At 45.7% G+C, this 23,757-nt stretch overlaps 1 protein-coding gene across 1 annotated transcript; it reads left to right on the top strand.

The window, feature by feature from the left end:
- On the top strand, nucleotides 1–23,534 carry LOC110521082 (disks large-associated protein 2-like). Its single transcript, XM_021598503.2, has 7 exons — nucleotides 1–131; nucleotides 15,867–16,240; nucleotides 17,653–17,738; nucleotides 18,037–18,455; nucleotides 18,782–18,873; nucleotides 20,191–20,355; nucleotides 20,590–23,534. Exons 2-7 carry the CDS (start codon nucleotides 15,878–15,880, stop codon nucleotides 20,803–20,805), a joined length of 1,341 nt encoding a protein of 446 aa, XP_021454178.2. The 5' UTR covers nucleotides 1–131; nucleotides 15,867–15,877; the 3' UTR covers nucleotides 20,806–23,534.
- The last annotated feature ends 223 nt before the right edge of the window (nucleotides 23,535–23,757 follow it).

The following is a 23,757-nucleotide window of genomic DNA, read 5'->3' as shown; positions in this document are numbered from 1 at the left end:
AGATAAACTACGTGGATGTGTCTCTCCTGGCCCTTCTTTCCCCCTTACTAACTGGTGTTGCCTATTCTTTCCAGGGATCCAGTTTCGTCTCCCTTCTTCCTGCAGTGTGGACCGAGCCGATCCACCTCCAGGTAAAAAAAAGCCTTCATCACCTTCACCAATCCATACATTGCAAAATTGCCAGTGTTAATGAAGTGTGAAGTCTAACACCAAAAAAAGTGTCTATATTGTCCCACTCTACATAGAGTAAAATGTTTTAAATTGTTCACTTTTTAACACTTTAGGGTTTAAAATGATGCTTTACAAAATACACTTTTTCAGTGTGAATAGTCAACTCTAATATCAATCAATCAATCAAATGTATTTATAAAACCCTTTTAACATCAGCCGATGTCATAAAGTGCTGTACAGAAACCAAGCCTTAAACCCCAAACAACAAGAAATGCAGATGTAGATGCACGGTGTAGAATACAGTTGGTGGGCTGATCATTATCTAATCTCAGCTACATTTCATTTTGTCCATCCATCACAACTGATGATGGAAATCCTGAGTTGCCTGCCTGTCATTAGTTAGCTTGTGGTGGTGTGGTACTAAGCATAGAATTAGAATACTAGGATGGAAATTAACCTTATGACGGAATAAACGTCAGCCATTTTGGTCAAGGAGTTGGTCAACCGTGGTTTGCAAGTGCTTTGATAAGATATTGTGTAAAATAATGTTTGTTAGCTAGCTAGCCAGTCAGTATTAGAGGGATGATTCCATGCATTTTTCAAATTAACTACCAATATGCCAACATTCCATTCAAACAATGCAGTCAATCCACAGCCATGCACTGGCTGAAATGATACTGAACAAAAAAATAAGCGCAACATGTAAAGTGTTGGTCCCATGTTTCATGAGCTGAAATAAAAGATCCCAATTTTTTTTTATCTGTCCAATTTTGTGCACACATTTATTTACATCCCTATTAGTGAGCATTTCTCCTTTCGCCAAGATAACCCATTAACATGACAGGTGTGGCATATCAAGAAGCTGATTAAACAGCATGATCATTACACAGGTGCACCTTGTGCTGGGGACAATAAAAGGCCACTCTAAAATGTGCAGTTTTGTCACACAACACAATGCCACAAATGTCTCAGGTTTTGAGAGAGCGTGCATTTGGCATGCTGACTGGAGGAATGTCCACCAGAGCTGTTGCCAGAGAATTGAATGTACATTTTTCTACCATAAGCCGCCTCCAACGTTGTTTTAGAGAATTTGGCAGCACGTCCAACCGGCCTCACAAGCGCAGACCTCATGTAACCACGCCAGCCCAGGACCTCCACATCCGTCTTCTTCACCTGCAAGATTGTCTGAGACCAGCCACCCGGACAGCTGATGAAATTGAGGAGTATTTCTGTCTGTAATGAAGACCTTTTGTTGGGAAATACTCAATCTGATTGGCTGGGCCTGGCTCCCCAGTGGGTAGGTCTGGCTCCTAAGTGGGTGGGCCTCTGCCCAACCATGGCTGCTCCCCTGCCCAGTCGTGAAATCCATTGATTAGGGCCTAATTTATTTATTTTAATTGACAGATTTCCTTATATTAACTGTGACTCAGTAAAATCGTTGAAATTGTTGCATGTTACATTTATATTTTTGTTCAGTATGTTTGATAAGAAGACTTAGGGTGTTTCTCAATATGTAGACTATCATGCTCCGAGCACACAATCTGGAGCATGGGAGGGTCGGAGTATGAGTCCAAATCAAATCATTCAAAACGGAGCACGGAGGGCACTTCTCTGTTGCGTACTCCGCTTGTACACATTTCGAAGCATGCATCAATGCAAGCTTAAATGAAAAGTATGGACAGAAATATGAAGCAACCACATAAAAACCAATGCAACATTTCTTGAAATCAATAGCAGGTATTATTTGAGCTGAAGCAAGATAAAATAAGCTCCGACTTTGGAATGAAATGTTGCCCATTCACTTGTCATATGTTGCTGGACTACAATATGTTATCTTAAAAACGTGAAATACTTTCTGTGTTAATTCTGGCATGTTTAAAAGCCTACAATACCCACTGTATTATGTGTAGATTGCAAGCCCATAGTAATGTCACGTTCTGACCTCTATTTCCTTTGTTTTGCTTTTATTTAGTATGGTCAGGGCGTGAGTTGGGTGGGCAGTCTATGTTTGTTTTTCTATGTTTTGGGGCAGTTCTATGTTTTCGGCCTAGTATGGTTCTCAATCAGAGGCAGGTGTCATTAGTTGTCTCTGATTGAGAATCATACTTAGGTAGCCTGGGTTTCACTGTTTGTTTGTGGGTGATTGTTCCTGTTTTTGTGTTTGCACCAGACAGGGCTGTTTTGAGTTCTCACGTTTCTTGTTTTTTCGTTAGTTTGTTCATGTATAGTGTCGTCAATAAATTACAATGAACAACCACCACGCTGCGCTTTGGTCCGCCTCTACTTCACAAGAGGAGAATCGTTACAGAATCACCCACCACAACAGGACCAAGCGGTGTGGTAATGGGCAACGGAGAAAGCAGCAGCAGGAGCAGCGCGAGGAGGTATGGACATGGGAGGACGTTATGGACAGCAATGGCATGGGTTATATTACTTGGGAGGAGATCGACAGGTGGGCGGCCGACCCAGGGAGAGTGCCGGAGCCCGCCTGGGATTCGATGGAGCAGTGCGCGGAAGGCTATCAGAGAATGGAGTTGGCGAAGCAGGCACGGCGGCGCGGAAGGAAGCCCGAGAGGCAGCCCCAAAAATGTCTTGGGGGGGGGCTAACAGGGAGTATGGCTACGCCAGGTAGGAGACCTGGGCAGACTCCCTGTGCTTACCGGGGGGCTAGAGAGACCGGGCAGGCACCGTGTTATGCAGTGGTGCGCACGGTGTCTCCAGTGCGGGTGCATAGCCCGGTGCGGTATATTCCAGCTCCGCGTGTCGGCCGGGCTAGATTGAGCGTCGAGCCTAATGCCATGAAGCCGGCTCTACGCAGCTGGTCCCCAGTGCGTCTCCTTGGGCCGGCTTACATGGCACCAGCCTTGCGCTCGGTGTCTCCGGTTCGCCTGCATAGCCCAGTGCGGGCTATTCCACCACGCCGCACTGGCAGGGCGACCGTGAGCATTCAACCAGGTAAGGTTGGGCAGGCTCGGTGCTCAAGAGCTCCAGTGCGCCTGCACGGTCCGGTCTTTCCAGTACCACCTCCACACCCCAGCCCTCCGGTAGCAGCTCCCCGCACAAGGCTTCCTGTGCGTGTCCTCGGCCCAGTACCACCAGTGCCAGCACCACGCATCAGGCCTACAGTGCGCCTCGCCTGTCCAGCACTACCAGAGCCTTCCTCCTCTCCAGCACTGCCGGAGTCTCCCGCCTCTCCGGCGCTACCAGAGCCTTCCTCCTCTCCAGCGCTGCCGGAGCCTCCCGCCTGTCATGCGCCTCTGCCGGAGCCTCCCGTCTGTCCGGCGCCTCTGCCGGAGCCTCCCGCCTGTCCGGCGCCTCTGCCGGAGCCTCCCGCCTGTCCGGCGCCTCTGCCGGAGCCTCCCGCCTGTCCGGCGCCTCTGCCGGAGCCGCCCGTCTGCCCGGCGCCGCCAGTGCCGCCCGTCTGCCAGGGGCCGCCAGTGCCGCCAGTCAGCCAGGGGCCGCCAGTGCCGCCCGTCTGCCCAGCGCCGCCAGTGCCGCCCGTCTGCCCAGCGCCGCCAGTGCCGCCCGTCTGCCCAGCGCCGCCAGTGCCGCCCGTCTGCCCAGCGCCGCCAGTGCCGCCCGTCTGCCCAGCGCCGCCAGTGCCGCCCGTCTGCCCAGCGCCGCCAGTGCCGCCCGTCTGCCAGGAGCCGCCAATGCCGCCCGTCAGCCAGGAGCCGCCAGTGCCGCCCGTCAGCCAGGGGCCGCCAGTGCCGCCCGTCAGCCAGGGGCCGCCAGTGCCGCCAGTCAGCCAGGGGCCGCCAGTGCCGCCCGTCAGCCAGGGGCCGCCAGTGCCGCCCGTCAGCCAGGGGCCGCCAGTGCCGCCCGTCAGCCAGGGGCCGCCAGTGCCGCCAGTCAGCCAGGGGCCGCCAGTGCCGCCAGTCAGCCAGGGGCCGCCAGTGCCGCCAGTCAGCCAGGGGCCGCCAGTGCCGCCAGTCAGCCAGGGGCCGCTAGAGCCCCTCCGCCCGGAGCAGCTGCCCCTCTGTCCCGAGCAGCTGTCCCTCTGTCCCGAGCAGCTGTCCCTCTGTCCCGAGCAGCTGCTTCACCTCTGTCCCGAGCTGCCCCTCTGTCCCAAGCAGCCCCTCTGTCCCGAGCAGCTGCCGCCCCTCTGTCCCGAGCTGCTGCCGCCCCTCTGTCCCGAGCAGCTGCCGCCCCTCTGTCCCGAGCAGCTGCTTCACCTCTGTCCCGAGCTGCCCCTCTGTCCCAAGCAGCCCCTCTGTCCAGTGGGGTCATTGAGAGGGGTGGGCATGGTGAGTAAGCCACGGAGGCGGACAATAAGGCGGACTAAGACAATGGCGAAGTGGGGTCCGCGTCCCGTGCCAGAGCCGCCACCGCGGACAGACGCCCACCCAGACCCTCCCCTATAGGTCAAGGTTTTGCGGCCGGAGTCCGCACCTTTGGGGGGGGGGTACTGTCACGTTCTGACCTCTATTTCCTTTGTTTTGCTTTTATTTAGTATGGTCAGGGCGTGAGTTGGGTGGGCAGTCTATGTTTGTTTTTCTATGTTTTGGGGCAGTTCTATGTTTTCGGCCTAGTATGGTTCTCAATCAGAGGCAGGTGTCATTAGTTGTCTCTGATTGAGAATCATACTTAGGTAGCCTGGGTTTCACTGTTTGTTTGTGGGTGATTGTTCCTGTTTTTGTGTTTGCACCAGACAGGGCTGTTTTGAGTTCTCACGTTTCTTGTTTTTTCGTTAGTTTGTTCATGTATAGTGTCGTCAATAAATTACAATGAACAACCACCACGCTGCGCTTTGGTCCGCCTCTACTTCACAAGAGGAGAATCGTTACAAGTAAGTCAATAGGGCGAACTGGCTAGTAACTGCTGTTAGCTAGCTAGCTAACCACGAATAATTGACAATTGACATTACACATGGAGTAAAACAAACATAGAGTCAATAAAACAGTAGAAAAATAAGTCTATATACAATGTGAGCAAGTGAGGTGAGATAAGTGAGGTAAAGGCAAAAAAAGGCCATGGTGGCGAAGTAAATACAATATAGCAAGTAAAACGCTGAAATGGTTGATTTGCAGTGGAAGAATATGCAAAGTAGAGATATAAATAATGGGGTGCAAAGGAGCAAAATAAATAAATAAATACAGTAGGGAAAGAGGTAGTTGTTTTGGCTAAATTATAGATGGGCTATGTACAGGTGCAGTAATCTGTGAGGTGCTCTGACAGCTGGTGCTTAAAGCTAGTGAGGGAGACAAGTGTTTCCAGTTTCAGAGATTTTTGTAGTTCGTTCCAGTCAATGGCAGCAGAGAACTGGAAGGAAAGGCGGCCAAAGGAAGAATTGTTTTTTTAGGGTGACCAGAGAGATATACCTGCTGGAGCACGTGCTACAGGTGGGTGCTGCTATGGTGACCAGCGAGCTGAGATAAGGGGGGACTTTACCTAGCAGGGTCTTGTAGATGACCTGGAGCCAGTGGGTTTGACAACGAGTATGAAGCGAGTGCCAGCCAACGAGAGTGTACAGGTCGCAGTGGTGGGTAGTATATGGGCTTTGGTGACAAAATGGATGGCACTTGAGTAGGGTATTGGAGGCTATTTTGTAAATGAGATCGCCGAAGTCGAGGATTGGTAGGATGGTCAGTTTTACAAGGGTATGTTTGGCAGCATGAGTGAAGGATGCTTTGTTGCGAAATAGGAAGCCAATTCTAGATTTAACTTTGGATTGGAGATGTTTGATGTGAGTCTGGAAGGAGAATTTACAGTCTAACCAGACACCTAGGTATTTGTAGTTGTCCACATATTCAGAGTCCACATATAAGTCAGAGTTGTCCAGAGTAGTGATGTTGGACAGGTGGGCAGGTGCAGGCAGCGATCTGTTGAAGAGCATGCATTTAGTTTTACTTGTATTCAAGAGCAATTGGAGGCCACAGAAGGGGAGTTGTATGGCATTGAAGCTTGCCTGGAGGGTTGTTAACACAGAGTCCAAAGAAGGGCCAGATGTATACAGAATGGTGTCATCTGTGTAGAGGTGGAACAGAGAATCACCAGCAGCAAGAGCGACATCATTGATGTATACAGAGAAGAGAGTCTGTCTAAGTTATAACATTAGTTTTAGGTCATTTTTGTCTGTTTAAGTAGCTGGCTAGCTAGATTACTGCGATTCACATGGAGCTAGCTGATATTTATGAAGTGAAATGTTTGCTTTCTGTATATTTTGTTTTGTCTTTGTCCCAGCTGGAAGCAGGTTCAGTGAATGGGGAGGTGCAGCATGTGTGAGTTAATACAGTAGGGGAGTGTGAATGCTTCTCAAATGTAATGTTTTATGAGTTCTCCATGTTCTCGTCCTCACAAGAATGGACTCAAGAGAACGTCCTTGGAGAATGCACTCGAAGCATGAGAGTAGGGAGAATGGTAGTATGCATATTGAGATCATATAATGGCACTCGCAGGTTTCCAAGGATACGTAAATGTTGACATGTAATGTCTATTTGCATATATTTTAGTGCCTATTTATACAGGGAATTGGAATTAAACCTTTATAAACAGTATTTATACCAATTCCCTGTATAAATAGCCTCTAAAATATATGCAAACAGACATTACATGTCAACATGTATGTATCCTTGGAAAGTAAGGCATGTGATATCAGAAATTGTAGAATTATTGTCTACCTAACATATTGTCATATATTTATACAGAGAATTGGTATAAAACCTTTATAGACTGTATTTGTAAAGGTGTTATACCAATTTGCTGTATACATCTGTATAAATATTTGACAACAATTCTACAATTTCTGCATATGTCAAATCAGGAGTATGCTTCTACTACCATTCATTGCAATTAGACTGGTTTGGATTTCTCCCTGATCAATATGGCTGCCATCTTGACCCAATTCTGTAACTTGAAGGGTTTATGTCATAGCCCCTCTAGTAACTTAATAGGATCTCTATGGTACTGAGGATATGTACTAAGCCTGAGCTGCCTGCTAGTCATTAGTTAGGTGGTGGTGGTGTGATAATGAGGATCTGTCCAATGCGTGAGGTTAAACATGGTTCTGGTTACTTGGAGGGTAGGAGTTAAACATGGTTCTGGTTACTTGGAGGGTAGGAGTTAAACATGGTTCTGGTGACTGAGAGTAGGAGTTAAACATGGTTCTGGTTACTTGGAGGGTAGGAGTTAAACATGGTTCTGGTTACTTGGAGGGTAGGAGTTAAACATGGTTCTGGTTACTTGGAGGGTAGGAGTTAAAAATGGTTCTGGTTACTTGGAGGGTAGGAGGTAAACATGGTTTTCTGGTGACTTTTAGGGTAGAAGGCAAAGATGGTTCTCTGGTGATTGAGAGTAGGAGTTAAACATGGTTTTCTGGTGACTGAGGGTAGGAGTCAAAGATGGTTCACTGGTGACTGAGGGTAGGAGTTAAACATGGTTCTCTAGTGACTTGGAGGGTAGGAGTTAAACATGGTTTTCTGGTGACTTTTAGGATAGAAGGCAAAGATGGTTCTCTGGTGATTGAGAGTAGGAGTTAAATATATTTTTCTGGTGAATTGGAGGGTAGGAGTTAAACATGGTTCTGGCTACTTGGAGGGTAGCAGTTAAACATGGTTCTGGTTACTTGGAGAGTAGGAGTTAAACATGGTTCTGGTTACTTGGAGGGTAGGAGTTAACCATGGTTCTGGTTACTTGGAGAGTAGGAGTTAAACATGGTTCTGGTGACTTGGAGGGTAGGAGTTAAACATGGTTCTGGTGACTTGTAGGGTAGGAGGTAAACATGGTTCTGGTTACTTGGAGGGTAGGAGTTAAACATGGTTCTGGTTACTTGGAGGATAGCAGTTAAACATGGTTCTGGTTACTTGGAGGGTAGGAGTTAAACATGGTTCTGGTTACTTGGAGGGTAGGAGTTAAACATGGTTCTCTGGTGACTTGGAGGGTAGGAGTTAAACATGGTTCTGGTTACTTGGAGGGTAGGAGTTAAACATGGTTCTCTGGTGACTTGGAGGGTAGGAGTTAAACATGGTTCTCTGGTGACTTGGAGGGTAGGAGTTAAACATGGTTCTCTGGTGACTTGGAGGGTAGTAGTTAAACATGGTTCTGGTGACTTGGAGGGTAGGAGTTAAACATGGTTCTGGTTACTTGGAGGGTAGGAGTTAAACATGGTTCTGGTTACTTGGAGGGTAGGAGTTAAACACTGTTCTGGTTACTTGGAGGGTAGCAGTTAAACATGGTTCTGGTGACTTGGAGGGTAGGAGTTAAACATGGTTCTGGTTACTTGGAGGGTAGGAGTTAAACATGGTTCTGGTGACTTGGAGGGTAGGAGTTAAACATGATTCTGGTTACTTGGAGGGTAGCAGTTAAACATGGTTCTGGTTACTTGGAGAGTAGGAGTTAAACATGGTTCTGGTTACTTGGAGGGTAGGAGTTAACCATGGTTCTGGTTACTTGGAGAGTAGGAGTTAAACATGGTTCTGGTGACTTGGAGGGTAGGAGTTAAACATGGTTCTGGTGACTTGTAGGGTAGGAGGTAAACATGGTTCTGGTTACTTGGAGGGTAGGAGTTAAACATGGTTCTGGTTACTTGGAGGGTAGGAGTTAAACATGGTTCTGGTTACTTGGAGGATAGCAGTTAAACATGGTTCTGGTTACTTGGAGGGTAGGAGTTAAACATGGTTCTGGTTACTTGGAGGGTAGGAGTTAAACATGGTTCTCTGGTGACTTGGAGGGTAGGAGTTAAACATGGTTCTGGTTACTTGGAGGGTAGGAGTTAAACATGGTTCTCTGGTGACTTGGAGGGTAGGAGTTAAACATGGTTCTCTGGTGACTTGGAGGGTAGGAGTTAAACATGGTTCTCTGGTGACTTGGAGGGTAGTAGTTAAACATGGTTCTGGTGACTTGGAGGGTAGGAGTTAAACATGGTTCTGGTTACTTGGAGGGTAGGAGTTAAACATGGTTCTGGTTACTTGGAGGGTAGGAGTTAAACACTGTTCTGGTTACTTGGAGGGTAGCAGTTAAACATGGTTCTGGTGACTTGGAGGGTAGGAGTTAAACATGGTTCTGGTTACTTGGAGGGTAGGAGTTAAACATGGTTCTGGTGACTTGGAGGGTAGGAGTTAAACATGGTTCTGGTTACTTGGAGGGTAGCAGTTAAACATGGTTCTGGTTACTTGGAGAGTAGGAGTTAAACATGGTTCTGGTTACTTGGAGGGTAGTAGTTAACCATGGTTCTGGTTACTTGGAGAGTAGGAGTTAAACATGGTTCTGGTGACTTGGAGGGTAGGAGTTAAACATGGTTCTGGTTACTTGGAGGGTAGGAGTTAAACATGGTTCTGGTTACTTGGAGGGTAGGAGTTAAACAGGGTTCTGTTGACATGGAGGGTAGGAGTTAAACATGGTTCTGGTGACTTGTAGGGTAGGAGGTAAACATGGTTCTGGTTACTTGGAGGGTAGGAGTTAAACATGGTTCTGGTTACTTGGAGGGTAGCAGTTAAACATGGTTCTGGTTACTTGGAGAGTAGGAGTTAAACATGGTTCTGGTTACTTGGAGGGTAGGAGTTAACCATGGTTCTGGTTACTTGGAGAGTAGGAGTTAAACATGGTTCTGGTGACTTGGAGGGTAGGATTTAAACATGGTTCTGGTTACTTGGAGGGTAGGAGTTAAACATGGTTCTGTTTACTTGGAGGGTAGCAGTTAAACATGGTTCTGGTTACTTGGAGAGTAGGAGTTAAACATGGTTCTGGTTACTTGGAGGGTAGGAGTTAAACATGGTTCTGGTTACTTGGAGGGTAGGAGTTAAACATGGTTCTCTGGTGACTTGGAGGTAGGAGTTAAACATGGTTCTGGTTACTTGGAGGGTAGGAGTTAAACATGGTTCTCTGGTGACTTGGAGGGTAGGAGTTAAACATGGTTCTCTGGTTACTTGGAGGGTAGGAGTTAAACATGGTTCTGGTTACTTGGAGAGTAGGAGTTAAACATGTTTTTCTGGTGACAGGGTAGGAGTTAAACATGGTTCTGGTTACTTGGAGGGTAGGAGTTAAACATGGTTCTCTGGTGACTTGGAGGGTAGGAGTTAAACATGGTTCTCTGGTGACTTGGAGGGTAGGAGTTAAACATGGTTCTCTGGTGACTTGGAGGGTAGTAGTTAAACATGGTTCTGGTGACTTGGAGGGTTGGAGTTAAACATGGTTCTGGTTACTTGGAGGGTAGGAGTTAAACATGGTTCTGGTTACTTGGAGGGTAGGAGTTAAACACTGTTCTGGTTACTTGGAGGGTAGCAGTTAAACATGGTTCTGGTGACTTGGAGGGTAGGAGTTAAACATGGTTCTGGTTACTTGGAGGGTAGGAGTTAAACATGGTTCTGGTGACTTGGAGGGTAGGAGTTAAACATGGTTCTGGAGACTTGGAGGGTAGGAGTTAAACATGGTTCCTGTTACTTGGAGGGTAGGAGTTAAACATGGTTCTGGTTACTTGGAGGGTAGGAGTTAAACATGGTTCTGGTGACTTGGAGGGTAGGAGTTAAACATGGTTCTGGTGACTTGTAGGGTAGGAGGTAAACATGGTTCTGGTTACTTGGAGGGTAGGAGTTAAACATGGTTCTGGTTACTTGGAGGGTAGCAGTTAAACATGGTTCTGGTTACTTGGAGAGTAGGAGTTAAACATGGTTCTGGTTACTTGGAGGGTAGGAGTTAACCATGGTTCTGGTTACTTGGAGAGTAGGAGTTAAACATGGTTCTGGTGACTTGGAGGGTAGGAGTTAAACATGGTTCTGGTTACTTGGAGGGTAGGAGTTAAACATGGTTCTGTTTACTTGGAGGGTAGCAGTTAAACATGGTTCTGGTTACTTGGAGAGTAGGAGTTAAACATGGTTCTGGTTACTTGGAGGGTAGGAGTTAAACATGGTTCTGGTTACTTGGAGGGTAGGAGTTAAACATGGTTCTCTGGTCACTTGGAGGTAGGAGTTAAACATGGTTCTGGTTACTTGGAGGGTAGGAGTTAAACATGGTTCTCTGGTGACTTGGAGGGTAGGAGTTAAACATGGTTCTGGTTACTTGGAGGGTAGGAGTTAAACATGGTTCTCTGGTGACTTGGAGGGTAGGAGTTAAACATGGTTCTCTGGTTACTTGGAGGGTAGGAGTTAAACATGGTTCTGGTTACTTGGAGAGTAGGAGTTAAACATGTTTTTCTGGTGACAGGGTAGGATTTAACATTGTTCTCTGTTGACTTGGAGGGTAGGAGTCAAAGATGGTTCTCTGTTGACTTGGAGGGTAGGAGTTAAACATGGTTTTCTGGTGACAGGGTAGGATTTAACATTGTTCTCTGTTGACTTGGAGGAGTTTAACATGGGAAATTCCCAATGCAAAGAGAGGCCAACGACAGATAGACATATCATCTTCTTTCAGGGAGTTTTACAGCCCAACCTCTCCTGCCTTTCCCATCGGCTGTTGGCTACAACACACCTCCTGAATACAGAGAGACTCACACTGCTCCTGCTTGTCAAGTTGCAGTGCAATGTCGGCAGGCACACAGGGTTTGTGTCTGTCTCACTGTTTGCTTTCTGTAGGGAGGCAAGGATGCAATATGGCTTCTCTTGTTGGGTACAGGTGTTGTACATTTTCTACAGAGTATTCAAGTCCACTCTGAATGGGAGGCTGCTTAAGATGTCAGTTTCACACTACCTGTCTGACTTTGAAGCGGCACACCATTAAAGCTCAGGGATAGAATATAAAAAAGGAATCATGTACGACTGTGTCACCCATCCTACTCCATTTCCTATCCACCCACAAAGTCTTGCGGAAAAACGACAACCTTTTCAAGTGGGAAGATATCCATCTGAAGTGAGAGTAAATGCAGAGTTCTATTTGTTTCATGTGGAGTCTTATCACATCTAATGACTAATTAGATCTATCACACAATCTGCTCGTTAACATTGTGAATGGATTTAGTTCATGTTGTCCCTGATTTTTTTTACCAGTAGTGTAATTATGTTAAAGATGTGTCAGCCGTTCACCGGCAATGTGTGCAGCCGTGTGTGACCTTGAAAGGATTAGGGAGATTATTCAACAGTAAGCAATATTGAATATTAATTAATTAATGAATGGTTCAGTTGATGCATGAACACATTAATAAATGAATGCCTGAATACATGTGTGTGACTATTGAGTTCCCGAGTTACACGACTTATTGGTGATGAAGTCTATTTTTGTCACTGCAATGAATCACAGCCTTTCTCCTTCAGTGACTCATCCAACAGTTTCGTAAAATAGCGGTTTAGAAATGTTGTATGACAATGTCACCATCCTCAGGGCCATCAGCATGCTGCAGTCTCTCTGCAAACGGTGAGCTCAATAATGAACACCGTATCTGGGACTCCCGTACAAATAATCCCATGAGCTGTTCCTTTCATCACGTAAAGCAGTGTTAACTGTCATAATTCATCGTACTGTATTCTGGGTGGCAGAATTCCACAAAATAAGCAACTGGTGTTTGGTGTCTTTGATACTAGATCATGTACAGTGTCAGTAAATGTATGATGAATCACTTCTTCTTGGAGTGTGTGACAGGGTGTCAACAAAGTAAGATGATAATGCATTTCCTCACTGCCTGCAGGACTACACAGACCTGATGATAATTCACAAGGAATCTGGTAGTAACATCTGCTCACCTTTGTCTCACATGGCCTGTTTGATATAACTATATTTTTGAGACAATAACAGGAGGCTATCAGAATTAAAAGTTAATTTCAAGCAACTGCATTTAATATAATTGAAGCAATGGTACCTGTCTGAGCCCAGCCTGTGATGTAGGCATATTGTACCTCCTTGCTACTAGCTCTGTTCTGCTGTTTATTGTTTTATTTAACCATTATTTTACCAGGTAAGTTGACTGAGAACACATTCTCATTTACAGCAATGACCTTGGAAACAGTTAAACAGGAGAGGACAGGGGATAAATGAGCCAATTGGAAGCTAGGAATGATCAGGTGGCAATGACGATATGAGGGCCAGATTGCATTTCCACTTGAAAGAAGGGTTCCTCTCATTATCCTTCACTGCCCAGAAGGAGCCTTAGCCTGTTAAAACTGGGCTTATTAACCAAGAAGAAGGGTTCCTCTCATTATCCTTCACTGCCCAGAAGGAGCCTTAGCCTGTTAAAACTGGGCTTATTAACCAGGAAGAAGGGTTCCTCTCAAAAGCATCCACTGCCCAGAAAGAGCAATAGTCTGTAAACACTGGGGTTATTAATTTAACCAGGAAGAAGTGTCCGTGTTGAGTGTTCATCTCTGTGGCAGTAAAAAAAAAAGGTGTGTCCTAAAGTCTCCTTATGATGCACTTTACATAATCCTCTCACAGTTGTGTAAAGTACTTAAGTAAAAATACTTTAAAATACTACTTCAGTCATTTTTGGGGTATCTGTGCTTTACTGTACTATTATACTTTTGAGAACTTTTACTTTTACTTCACTACATTCCTAAAGAAAATAATATACTTTTTACTCCATACATTATCCCTGACAACCAAAAGTACTCGTTACATTTGACAGGAAAATGGGCCAATTCACACACTTATCAGGAGAACATCCCTGTTCATCCCTACTGCCTCTGTTCTGAAGGACTCAATAAACAGAAATGCTTGTTTTGTAAATTATGTCTGAGGGTTGGAGTGGGCCCCTGGCTATCGGTCAGTAAAAAAAAGAAAGAAAATTGTGCCGTCTGGTTTGATTAATATAAGGAATTTGAAATGGTTTATATTTTTAAATTTACTTTTGATACTTAAGTCCATTTTAGCAATTTCATTTACTTTTGATACTTATATATATATACAGGGCCTTGCGAAAGTATTCGGCCCCCTTGAACTTTGCGACCTTTTGCCACATTTCAGGCTTCAAACAGAAAGATATAAAACTGTATTTTTTTGTGAAGAATCAACAGTAAGTGGGACACAATCATGAAGTGGAACAACATTTATTGGATATTTCAAACTTTTTTAACAAATCAAAAACTGAAAAATTGGGCGTGCAAAATTATTCAGCCCCCTTAAGTTAATACTTTGTAGCGCCACCTTTTGCTGCGATTACAGCTGTAAGTCGCTTGGGGTATGTCTCTATCAGTTTTGCACATCGAGAGACTGACATTTTTTCCCATTCCTCCTTGCAAAACAGCTCGAGCTCAGTGAGGTTGGATGGAGAGCATTTGTGAACAGCAGTTTTCAGTACTTTCCACAGATTCTCTATTGGATTCAGGTCTGGACTTTGACTTGGCCATTCTAACACCTGGATATGTTTATTTTTTAACCATTCCATTGTAGATTTTGCTTTATGTTTTGGATCATTGTCTTGTTGGAAGACAAATCTCCGTCCCAGTCTCAGGTCTTTTGCAGACTCCATCAGGTTTTCTTCCAGAATGGTCCTGTATTTGGCTCCATCCATCTTCCCATCAATTTTAACCATCTTCCCTGTCCCTGCTGAAGAAAAGCAGGCCCAAACCATGATGCTGCCACCACCATGTTTGACAGTGGGGATGGTGTGTTCAGGGTGATGAGCTGTGTTGCTTTTACGCCAAACATAACGCTTTGCATTGTTGCCAAAAAGTTCAATTTTGGTTTCATCTGACCAGAGCACCTTCTTCCACATGTTTGGTGTGTCTCCCAGGTGGCTTGTGGCAAACTTTAAACAACACTTTTTATGGATATCTTTAAGAAATGGCTTTCTTCTTGCCACTCTTCCATAAAGGCCAGATTTGTGCAATATACGACTGATTGTTGTCCTATGGACAGAGTCTCCCACCTCAGCTGTAGATCTCTGCAGCTCATCCAGAGTGATCATGGGCCTCTTGGCTGCATCTCTGATCAGTCTTCTCCTTGTATGAGCTGAAAGTTTAGAGGGACGGCCAGGTCTTGGTAGATTTGCAGTGGTCTGATACTCCTTCCATTTCAATATTATTGCTTGCACAGTGCTCCTTGGGATGTTTAAAGCTTGGGAAATCTTTTTGTATCCAAATCCGGCTTTAAACTTCTTCACAACAGTATCTCGGACCTGCCTGGTGTGTTCCTTGTTCTTCATGATGCTCTCTGCGCTTTTAACGGACCTCTGAGACTATCACAGTGCAGGTGCATTTATACGGAGACTTGATTACACACAGGTGGATTGTATTTATCATCATTAATCATTTAGGTCAACATTGGATCATTCAGAGATCCTCACTGAACTTCTGTAGAGAGTTTGCTGCACTGAAAGTAAAGGGGCTGAATAATTTTGCACGCCCAATTTTTCAGTTTTTGATTTGTTAAAAAAGTTTGAAATATCCAATAAATGTCGTTCCACTTCATGATTGTGTCCCACTTGTTGTTGATTCTTCACAAAAAAATACAGTTTTATATCTTTATGTTTGAAGCCTGAAATGTGGCAAAAGGTCGCAAAGTTCAAGGGGGCCGAATACTTTCGCAAGGCACTGTATATATATATTTAAAACCAAATACTTTTAGACTTTTACTCAAGTAGGATTTTACTGGGTGACTTTCACTTTTACTTGAGTCATTTTTTATTAAGGTATCTTTCTTTTTACTCAAGGTATCTTTACTTGGACTTTTTACTACTTTTTCCACCACTGTCCCCTCATCACTCCGCCCTTCGGTTTCATCACTCACTCTCACCCCATCTTCCTTTATTAAATGATCATCCTCCATTCTCTCCCTTTCAGAACCTCTGTTTTAGAGTAACTCCTCTTCATCTATCTCCCTCCCTACTTGCTCTCCAGTGGTGACGCACATGCCTAGCTATATGTCGAAGACGCCCCCGCCGGCACCACCTCGCGCCACCTCCAAGCCCCTCATCTCCGTGACGGCCCAGAGCAGCACAGACTCCACTCAGGACGCCTACCACGAGGGGAGGGACCCGCGGGGGAGTGTACTGTGGGCGCCGGACTGTCTGGGCGGCTCGGGTCAAACCCTCTACAACTCCACCGACAGCCTGGACAGCACCAATGTGGTGACGCTGGCCATGGAGACGGCAGGGAGCAAGCGGCACGCCTCCTCGGGCAGCCACAGCTCGGTGCAGACGTGTGACAAGGCGGTGTTGGTGTCCAAGGCTGAGGAATACCTGAAAACGCCACGTTCCTCCATAGGGATACAGGTAAAACCAGTTCACACACACAGTTACACAGATACACACACACACACACACAACCACACACACACAACCACACACACACACACACACACACACACACACACACAACCACAAACACAAACACAAACCACCTATGATGACGAATAGAGTAGAATAACATCAGAGGAAACTGTTGTAGATTTCTATTTATCAGTGGAATTCAACTTGATCATATTATCTATTTTACATTGGCAACAAATGTCATTTCTGGATGCCTGCTGCTGTGACGTTTTCATCTCCTCTTAAATGTCATTAAGCGCGTCATATAGCATTACTGTAGTCATTTAGACCCTTAATTTCACTCAAGCCAACATTCTGTTTCTTTTGCAATGCAGTCTCTCAGGGGATAGATAAAAAACAATGCATCATCGCCATCATCATCATCACCAACATCATCAACATCCCCATCATAACCTTCAGTGCCAGCAACATATTTATCATATCTGTTACCATATCTGGTACAATTCGTTATTTACTCTGAAGTACTCGTTGACATTTTATTCCACACTCAACTTTTTTGATGTCATTATTTTGAAGTACCTGGTCTATGCTGTTGACATGACAATATAGATGAGTGTGTGAGCTCGTAAACTGAGCCATAGAAAGAGACGGACAGGCCTATAAAAGCCATCCCTCTCAGGGAGACACAGTCATCTGATCAGGATCAAAGGCTCTCAGGACAAACACTCTGGCATCACTTGATGCAGATCCTCGCTCGCTCTCTCTCGCTTTCTCACTCTCTCTCAGTTTCTGACTCTTTCTCTCTCTGTTTCTGACTCTCTCTGACTCTTTTTTCCATTCTATTCTCCCCTCTCTCCTTCTCTCCCTCTCTATCTCTCTGTGTCCTTTCTCTCTCTCTCTCTGACTCTCCCTCCCTCTCTCTCTCTCTCTCTCTCTCTCTCTCTTTCTCTCTCTCTGTGTGTGTCCTTTCTCACTCTCTCTCAGTTTCTGACTCGCTCTCTGTTTCTAACTCTCTCTCTCTGTTTCTGACTCTCTCTCTCTCTCTCTCTCTCTCTCTCTCGCTCTCTCTCTCTCGCTCTCTCAGTTTCTGACTCTCTCTGTTTCTGACTCTCTCTGACTCTTTTTGCCACTCTATTCTCCCCTCTCTCCTTCTCTCCCTCTCTATCTCTCTGTGTGTCCTTTCTCTCTCTCTCTCTCGCTCCCCTCTGTCGCTATCCCTCTCCCTGTATACAGTTTCTAGTATAGATCACTACAGATTACTACCCTCTTTATGATTTATGCCACTAAGAAGCCTCATTGATTTTCTAGTAAAGTCCATTGGTAAAATAGTTCCCCCATGATACATACTGTTGTCAAGAAGTTAATTATGACATGTGACCAGTGTTATTGTTTATGTTCACGTTGTTGTTTACCAGGTGGAGACGGCGACGGACTCGGAGTCGGAGGGTAAATGTCTTCCTCAGTACCATTCTGTTGGCACCCAGGTGGAGGATAACAAACGGTATGTGGCACACAGGAAGTGGAAACTGGAAATACAACCGTTGCATAATTTGGCCTCTGACCCTTTACAGCAGCAGTCAATAATGTCCCTCTGGATCCTGATTGCACTAACTAAATATGTATTGATTTTGTGAAAGTTATTATGCAATATGCTTTTTTTGTACATACTATATCTGTGAATGGGTTATATTGATGTTTTCTCTCTCTTTGGATCCATATATTGTTCATCTAATCTCTTTATTATTGTCTGTATACATATACGAGTGTGTGTGTGTCTGCATGTGTCTGCGCTCCCTCAGGCATGGCAGGTTCAAGCGCTCCAACAGTGTGACGACAGCCGTACAAGCTGACATGGAACTAGAGGGCTTCCCCACCATGGAGGACAAGGGACTGCAGTTTGGAGGGGGCTTGGGTTTCCGAGGGGGCCACTCGGAGCCCAGTACACCCACCCAGTACGGGGCCGTCCGCACCGTCCGCACCCAGGGCCTCTTCAGCTACCGGGAGGACTACCAGCGTTCCTCCAGCGGTCCACCCAGTCCGCAGCCCGAGTCGTGGCTGACAGAGCCCTCTCTGGAGGGGGCTGAGACGGGCCGAGTGTCCCCCCTCCGCAGGGACGGCAGCTGGTTCATGCAGCTACTCCATAATGAAACTAAGAGGATGGAGGGATGGTGTAAAGACATGGAGAGAGAGGCGGAGGAGCATGACCTGTTGGAGGAGAGTGAGTGTCTGACGCTGCACCTTAGATGCATATGCTGGCACTATAGCTCCTAAGGCAGGGGCTGTTCACATTCTAATGCATTAGATTTGAAATACATTCACTGATCACCATTTTAGAATGGAATGGGCAAAGTCCTGTTTGTAGATGGAAATGTAATATACAACCGACAAGCATTGTTATTACCACCGCTAATGAATACCGGTCTATTTTTTGACGGTTGAGGCAGTGGACAGATTTGAGTGAGATAACACTCTGTGAGCTGTCAATGAGGATAACGCTGTGCGTGATCTCTCCCTCTGTGTGTGGTGTGTGTGTGTGTCCTCCAGTCCTAGGGAAAATCCGGAGTGCGGTGGGCAGTGCACAACTCCTCATGTCTCAAAAATTCCAGCAGTTCTACTGGCTGTGTCAACAGAACCTGGTGAGTATCTATAATACCATAATGGAACAAGTGTGTGTCTTCAAAATACCCCTTATGTCTTACATTCTCACTGTTGATGACTTACCAACAGTGCAGGGCTTGAGAAGTGATGACTAACCAACAGTACAGGGCTTGAGAAGTGATGACTAACCAACAGTACAGGGCTTGAGAAGTGATGACTAACCAACAGTACAGGGCTTGAGAAGTGATGACTAACCAACAGTACAGGGCTTGAGAAGTGATGACTAACCAACAGTACAGGGCTTGAGAAGTGATGACTAACCAACAGTGCAGGGCTTGAGAAGTGATGACTAACCAACAGTACAGGGCTTGAGAAGTGATGACTTTACCAACATTACAGGGCTTGAGAAGTGATGACTAACCAACAGTACAGGGCTTGAGAAGTGATGACTAACCAACAGTACAGGGCTTGAGAAGTGATGACTAACCAACAGTACAGGGCTTGAGAAGTGATGACTAACCAACAGTACAGGGCTTGAGAAGTGATGACTAACCAGCAGTACAGGGCTTGAGAAGTGATGACTTACCAACAGTACAGGGCTTGAGAAGTGATGACTTACCAACAGTACAGGGCTTGAGAAGTGATGACTTACCGACAGTACAGGGCTTGAGAAGTGATGACTAACCAACAGTACAGGGCTTGAGAAGTGATGACTAACCAACAGTACAGGGCTTGAGAAGTGATGACTTACCAACAGTACAGGGCTTGAGAATTGATGACTAACCAACAGTACAGGGCTTGAGAAGTGATGACTAACCAACAGTACAGGGCTTGAGAAGTGATGACTAACCAACAGTACAGGGCTTGAGAAGTGATGACTAACCAACAGTACAGGGCTTGAGAAGTGATGACTAACCAACAGTACAGGGCTTGAGAAGTGATGACTTACCAACAGTACAGGGCTTGAGAAGTTATAACTTGCAGGACACCTACTGGTTGAACAATGTTCAAGTAAGGTTTGCAGGAAACCTAGTGGTTGGACCGTGTACAGTAAGATTTGCAGGACACCTGGTGGTTGGACCGTGTACAGTAAGATTTGCAGGACACCTAGTGGTTGGACCGTGTACAGTAAGATTTGCAGGTGTTGGATGATTCAACACCTGTTTATGTAACAGAAGCATTTAAAAGTTGCCACGATAGTCTGTAACAGTTAAGACTATACCAGATAACAACTATATTGTGTATATGTTTCATGAAATCAAACAAACACATTCTCATGGTCACTGAGGTGTTGATAACTATATCTAATGTGTTCGCTCCCGCTGACCTCCTCCCCGCCACCCTCCACTCCCCAGGACCCCAGCGCCATGCCCCGCCCCACCTCTCAGGACCTGGCCGGATTCTGGGACTTGCTGCAGCTCTCAATTGACGACGTCACTGCCAAATTTAATGAATTACAGCAGATCAAGAGCAATGAGTGGAGGCTCGTGGAGAGCCCAGAGAAGAAGACGCCATTACAGGTATATCAACAGAGTTGTTACAGTTTTTCACAGCTAGCAAAGTAGTCTGTGTTGGTGTGTTGTCTAATGGTACTGGTCAACGCATATATTGTTTCTTTGTTTTATCCTGTCCCTCTGAGAAAATCACATGGCTCAAATCTCTTTGTCTCCTCTCTCTCTCTTTGTCTCTTCTCTTTATTTCTCTCTCTTTGTCTCTTCTCTCTCTCTCTCTCATGATCTCTCTCTCATGTGAAGGAGAGGAAGTGGCCTCCCCCGCTGCCAAAGAGACCTCCGAAGGGGCGTGGTGGCGTGGTGCGGGAGCGCTCTCTGGACCTGCAGGACCGCCAGCGTCAGGAGGCCCGGCGCCGTCTTCTGGCTGCCAAGCGGGCGGCTTCCTTCAGACAGAACTCAGCCACGGAGCGGGCGGACAGCATCGAGATCTACATCCCCGAGGCCCAGACACGTCTTTGAGGTTCGAGGATTTACCCCCCCTACCCCTGTTTTGCCCATATCCGCCCCCATACCTCAGCCCCAGCCAGTGGGTGTAACCCAGACCCCTTCCTCTCTCCTTCTTATCTGTGCAAATGTCTCTCACTCCACACGTTTTTTTCTCCACCTGTTGCCATTCTTCTGGTGTCCTCTCCCCTTTAAGATGGAGGGAATATTCCCCACTCCACTACAATGAGCTGCTAGTACACCCTCCCCTTTAACCGAACTGATCCACCATCACAATTATATTTGGGTAAATACAAGCAAATAAATTATTTTCTATACTGTAACCAATGTTGTTGTTGGAAATGTACTTCCCCCTAAGAGCTTTTGCATTGCCATCATGTATTATTATAAGCCTCTGGGTAAAGTTAAGGGGGATGTCAGTATTTTTCCACAGTGTTCAAAGGGAATCACAAAGTGCAACTTTTTTATGGAGAATCTCACCAGCAACAGTGGTCTTGGGCTAAAACACCCTGTGTGGAGACTACTGCATCCCAGTGGTAGCACAGAGGTGGTGATGACTCACTGTCAAGACAGATGTCTGAAAATCTCTCCCCATGTTGGTGGGTTGACAGCATAAGTGGGGGGGGGGTATATCATGTGATTGATCAACACCTGCTATTGAAATACCTCAGTCTTGCAGGTAAACACCATAGACATATAATTCTAATCTAAGTCTATTCTATTTCTATGGTAAAGACAGAGAAGTCATCATATCTGAAATGGTTGCACTCGCACAGCATGCTGGGTGGGTATAGTAATTATTTTGTTATTCTAGGGACGTACTCACACAACTTTTTACCATGCTAGCTACTGCAGCCCCTGACTAACGTCACCCCACTACCAGACTATCTGCAGCCACTGACTAACATCACACCACTTTATACCAGGCTAGCTACTGCAGCCCCTGACTAACGTCACCCCACTACCAGACTATCTGCAGCCACTGACTAACATCACACCACTTTATACCAGGCTAGCTACTGCAGCCACTGACAAATGTTACCAGGCTAGCTACTGCAGCCACTGACAAATGTTACCAGGCTAGCTACTGCAGCCACTGACTAACGTCAGACCACTTTTTACCAGGCTAGCTGCCTCAGCCACCGACTAATGTTACCAGGCTAGCTACTGCAGCTACTGACTAATGTTACCAGGCTAGCTGCCTCAGCCACTGACTAATGTTACCAGGCTAACTGCCTCAGCCACTGACTAATGTTACCAGGCTAGCTGCCTCAGCCACTGACTAATGTTACCAGGCTAGCTGCCTCAGCCACTGACTAATGTTACCAGGCTAGCTACTGCAGCCACTGACTAATGTTACCAGGCTAGCTACTGCAGCTACTGACTAATGTTACCAGGCTAGCTGCCTCAGCCACTGACTAATGTTACCAGGCTAGCTGCCTCAGCCACTGACTAATGTTACCAGGCTAGCCGCCTCAGCAACTGACTAATGTTACCAGGCTAGCTGCCTCAGCCACTGACTAATGTTACCAGGCTAGCTGCCTCAGCCACTGACTAATGTTACCAGGCTAGCTGCCTCAGCAACTGACTAATGTTACCAGGCTAGCTGCCTCAGCCACTGACTAATGTTACCAGGCTAGCTGCCTCAGCCACTGACTAATGTTACCAGGCTAGCTGCCTCAGCCACTGACTAATGTTGCTGAGAAATGGGATGTGAAAAATACATGCAGTATTACATTAGGGCTGCATTGATGCATTTTCACTTCTGATAATGGCATTGATGTAAGGCTGAAACATGCTTATGATATGGGTGGTACAGTACATTTATTCCTCTGATACATGTTTCCATTGCAACACTATTGTAAATCATTTAAAGGAAACAAATGTTTCTAATTCTGGAAGAAAAAAAATGTACTATATGATACAATGCATTTTTGCACCTTATATGTACTATTCATGTTTGTATTTCCAAGGGAAATGTAGTTCATGATGCTCACTTGCTATTGTTGCAGTTTATTTGCAAGGACAGATGTGGGATATTTTCTACTGAATAGGACTATTAGGTTATTCTATAGTCCACTTTGAGTTGTGTGTTTAGCCCCATAATGACATTCTGGCATTCAAGCCTCTGGTGTCAAGTACGATTGATTGTAATGATAAATCATGTAATCTATCACACCCACATATATATTAGATTGAACTCGATATTCTCATAGTAGATGGTGTGAAAAAGTGAGTATCTATCGGGTGTAGAGAACAGTGGCCTAACAGTCCTACCTATTAGGGACCACATCACAGCCATATCATCCCATCTGGCACACAACAATCAAGTACAGATGTAGTGTGGGACAGACAGGTGCAAATGACACTTTAACACTATCTAGTTACTAGTAAATGGTGCTGTTTTTTACTCTGAAACGGTTGTTATTTACCCTGTCCTACACACACAGCTACTTTTTAACATATTTACTAAATGGTGCCCATAGCATCTGGAATTAAAGATGGTTGCTATTGACTTGCGAAAACACCATCTTTGCAAATAGTCTATTTGCAGTGTTAATTTTTGCTTAGCAGTTGTTTATTGAAGAGGCAGAGAAAATACATATTAATGAGGAATTTCCAGTCCATCTCTGGACAGCAGAAAATAGGGTTTCTGTCATGGCAGGGAGTGTGTTTGTGTGTGTGTGTGTGTGTGTGTGTGTGTGTGTGTGTGTGTGTGTGTGTGTGTGTGTGTGTGTGTGTGTGTGTGTGTGTGTGTGTGTGTGTGTGTGTGTGTGTGTGTGTGTGTGTGTGTGTGTGTGTGTGTGTGTGTGTGTTTGTGTGTGTGTGTTTGAGAGAGGTCTTTATTGACATGGCTTTAACATTGCTTAGACGTTGCTCCACTGAACACTACAGTGGAGAATTTGCCCCTCGCCCTGCCAATGAACTTATTAGTTCAATCTTCTTTTACATTTCCTTCAAAAACAT

This window comes from Oncorhynchus mykiss, chromosome 4, assembly GCF_013265735.2.
Source record: "Oncorhynchus mykiss isolate Arlee chromosome 4, USDA_OmykA_1.1, whole genome shotgun sequence".
In the NCBI taxonomy this organism is placed as follows: domain Eukaryota; kingdom Metazoa; phylum Chordata; class Actinopteri; order Salmoniformes; family Salmonidae; genus Oncorhynchus; species Oncorhynchus mykiss.
This window is presented reverse-complemented; position numbering and strand designations above follow the sequence as displayed.

Excerpts from the sequence above, each read along its gene's own strand:
- LOC110521082 (XM_021598503.2), top strand. The coding sequence starts at position 15,878 with ATGCCTAGCTATATGTCGAAGACGCCCCCGCCGGCACCACCTCGCGCC. Across the intron at positions 17,739-18,036 it reads CAGGTGGAGGATAACAAACG|GCATGGCAGGTTCAAGCGCT; the intron begins GTATGTGGCACA and ends GCGCTCCCTCAG. Across the intron at positions 18,456-18,781 it reads GCATGACCTGTTGGAGGAGA|TCCTAGGGAAAATCCGGAGT; the intron begins GTGAGTGTCTGA and ends TGTGTCCTCCAG.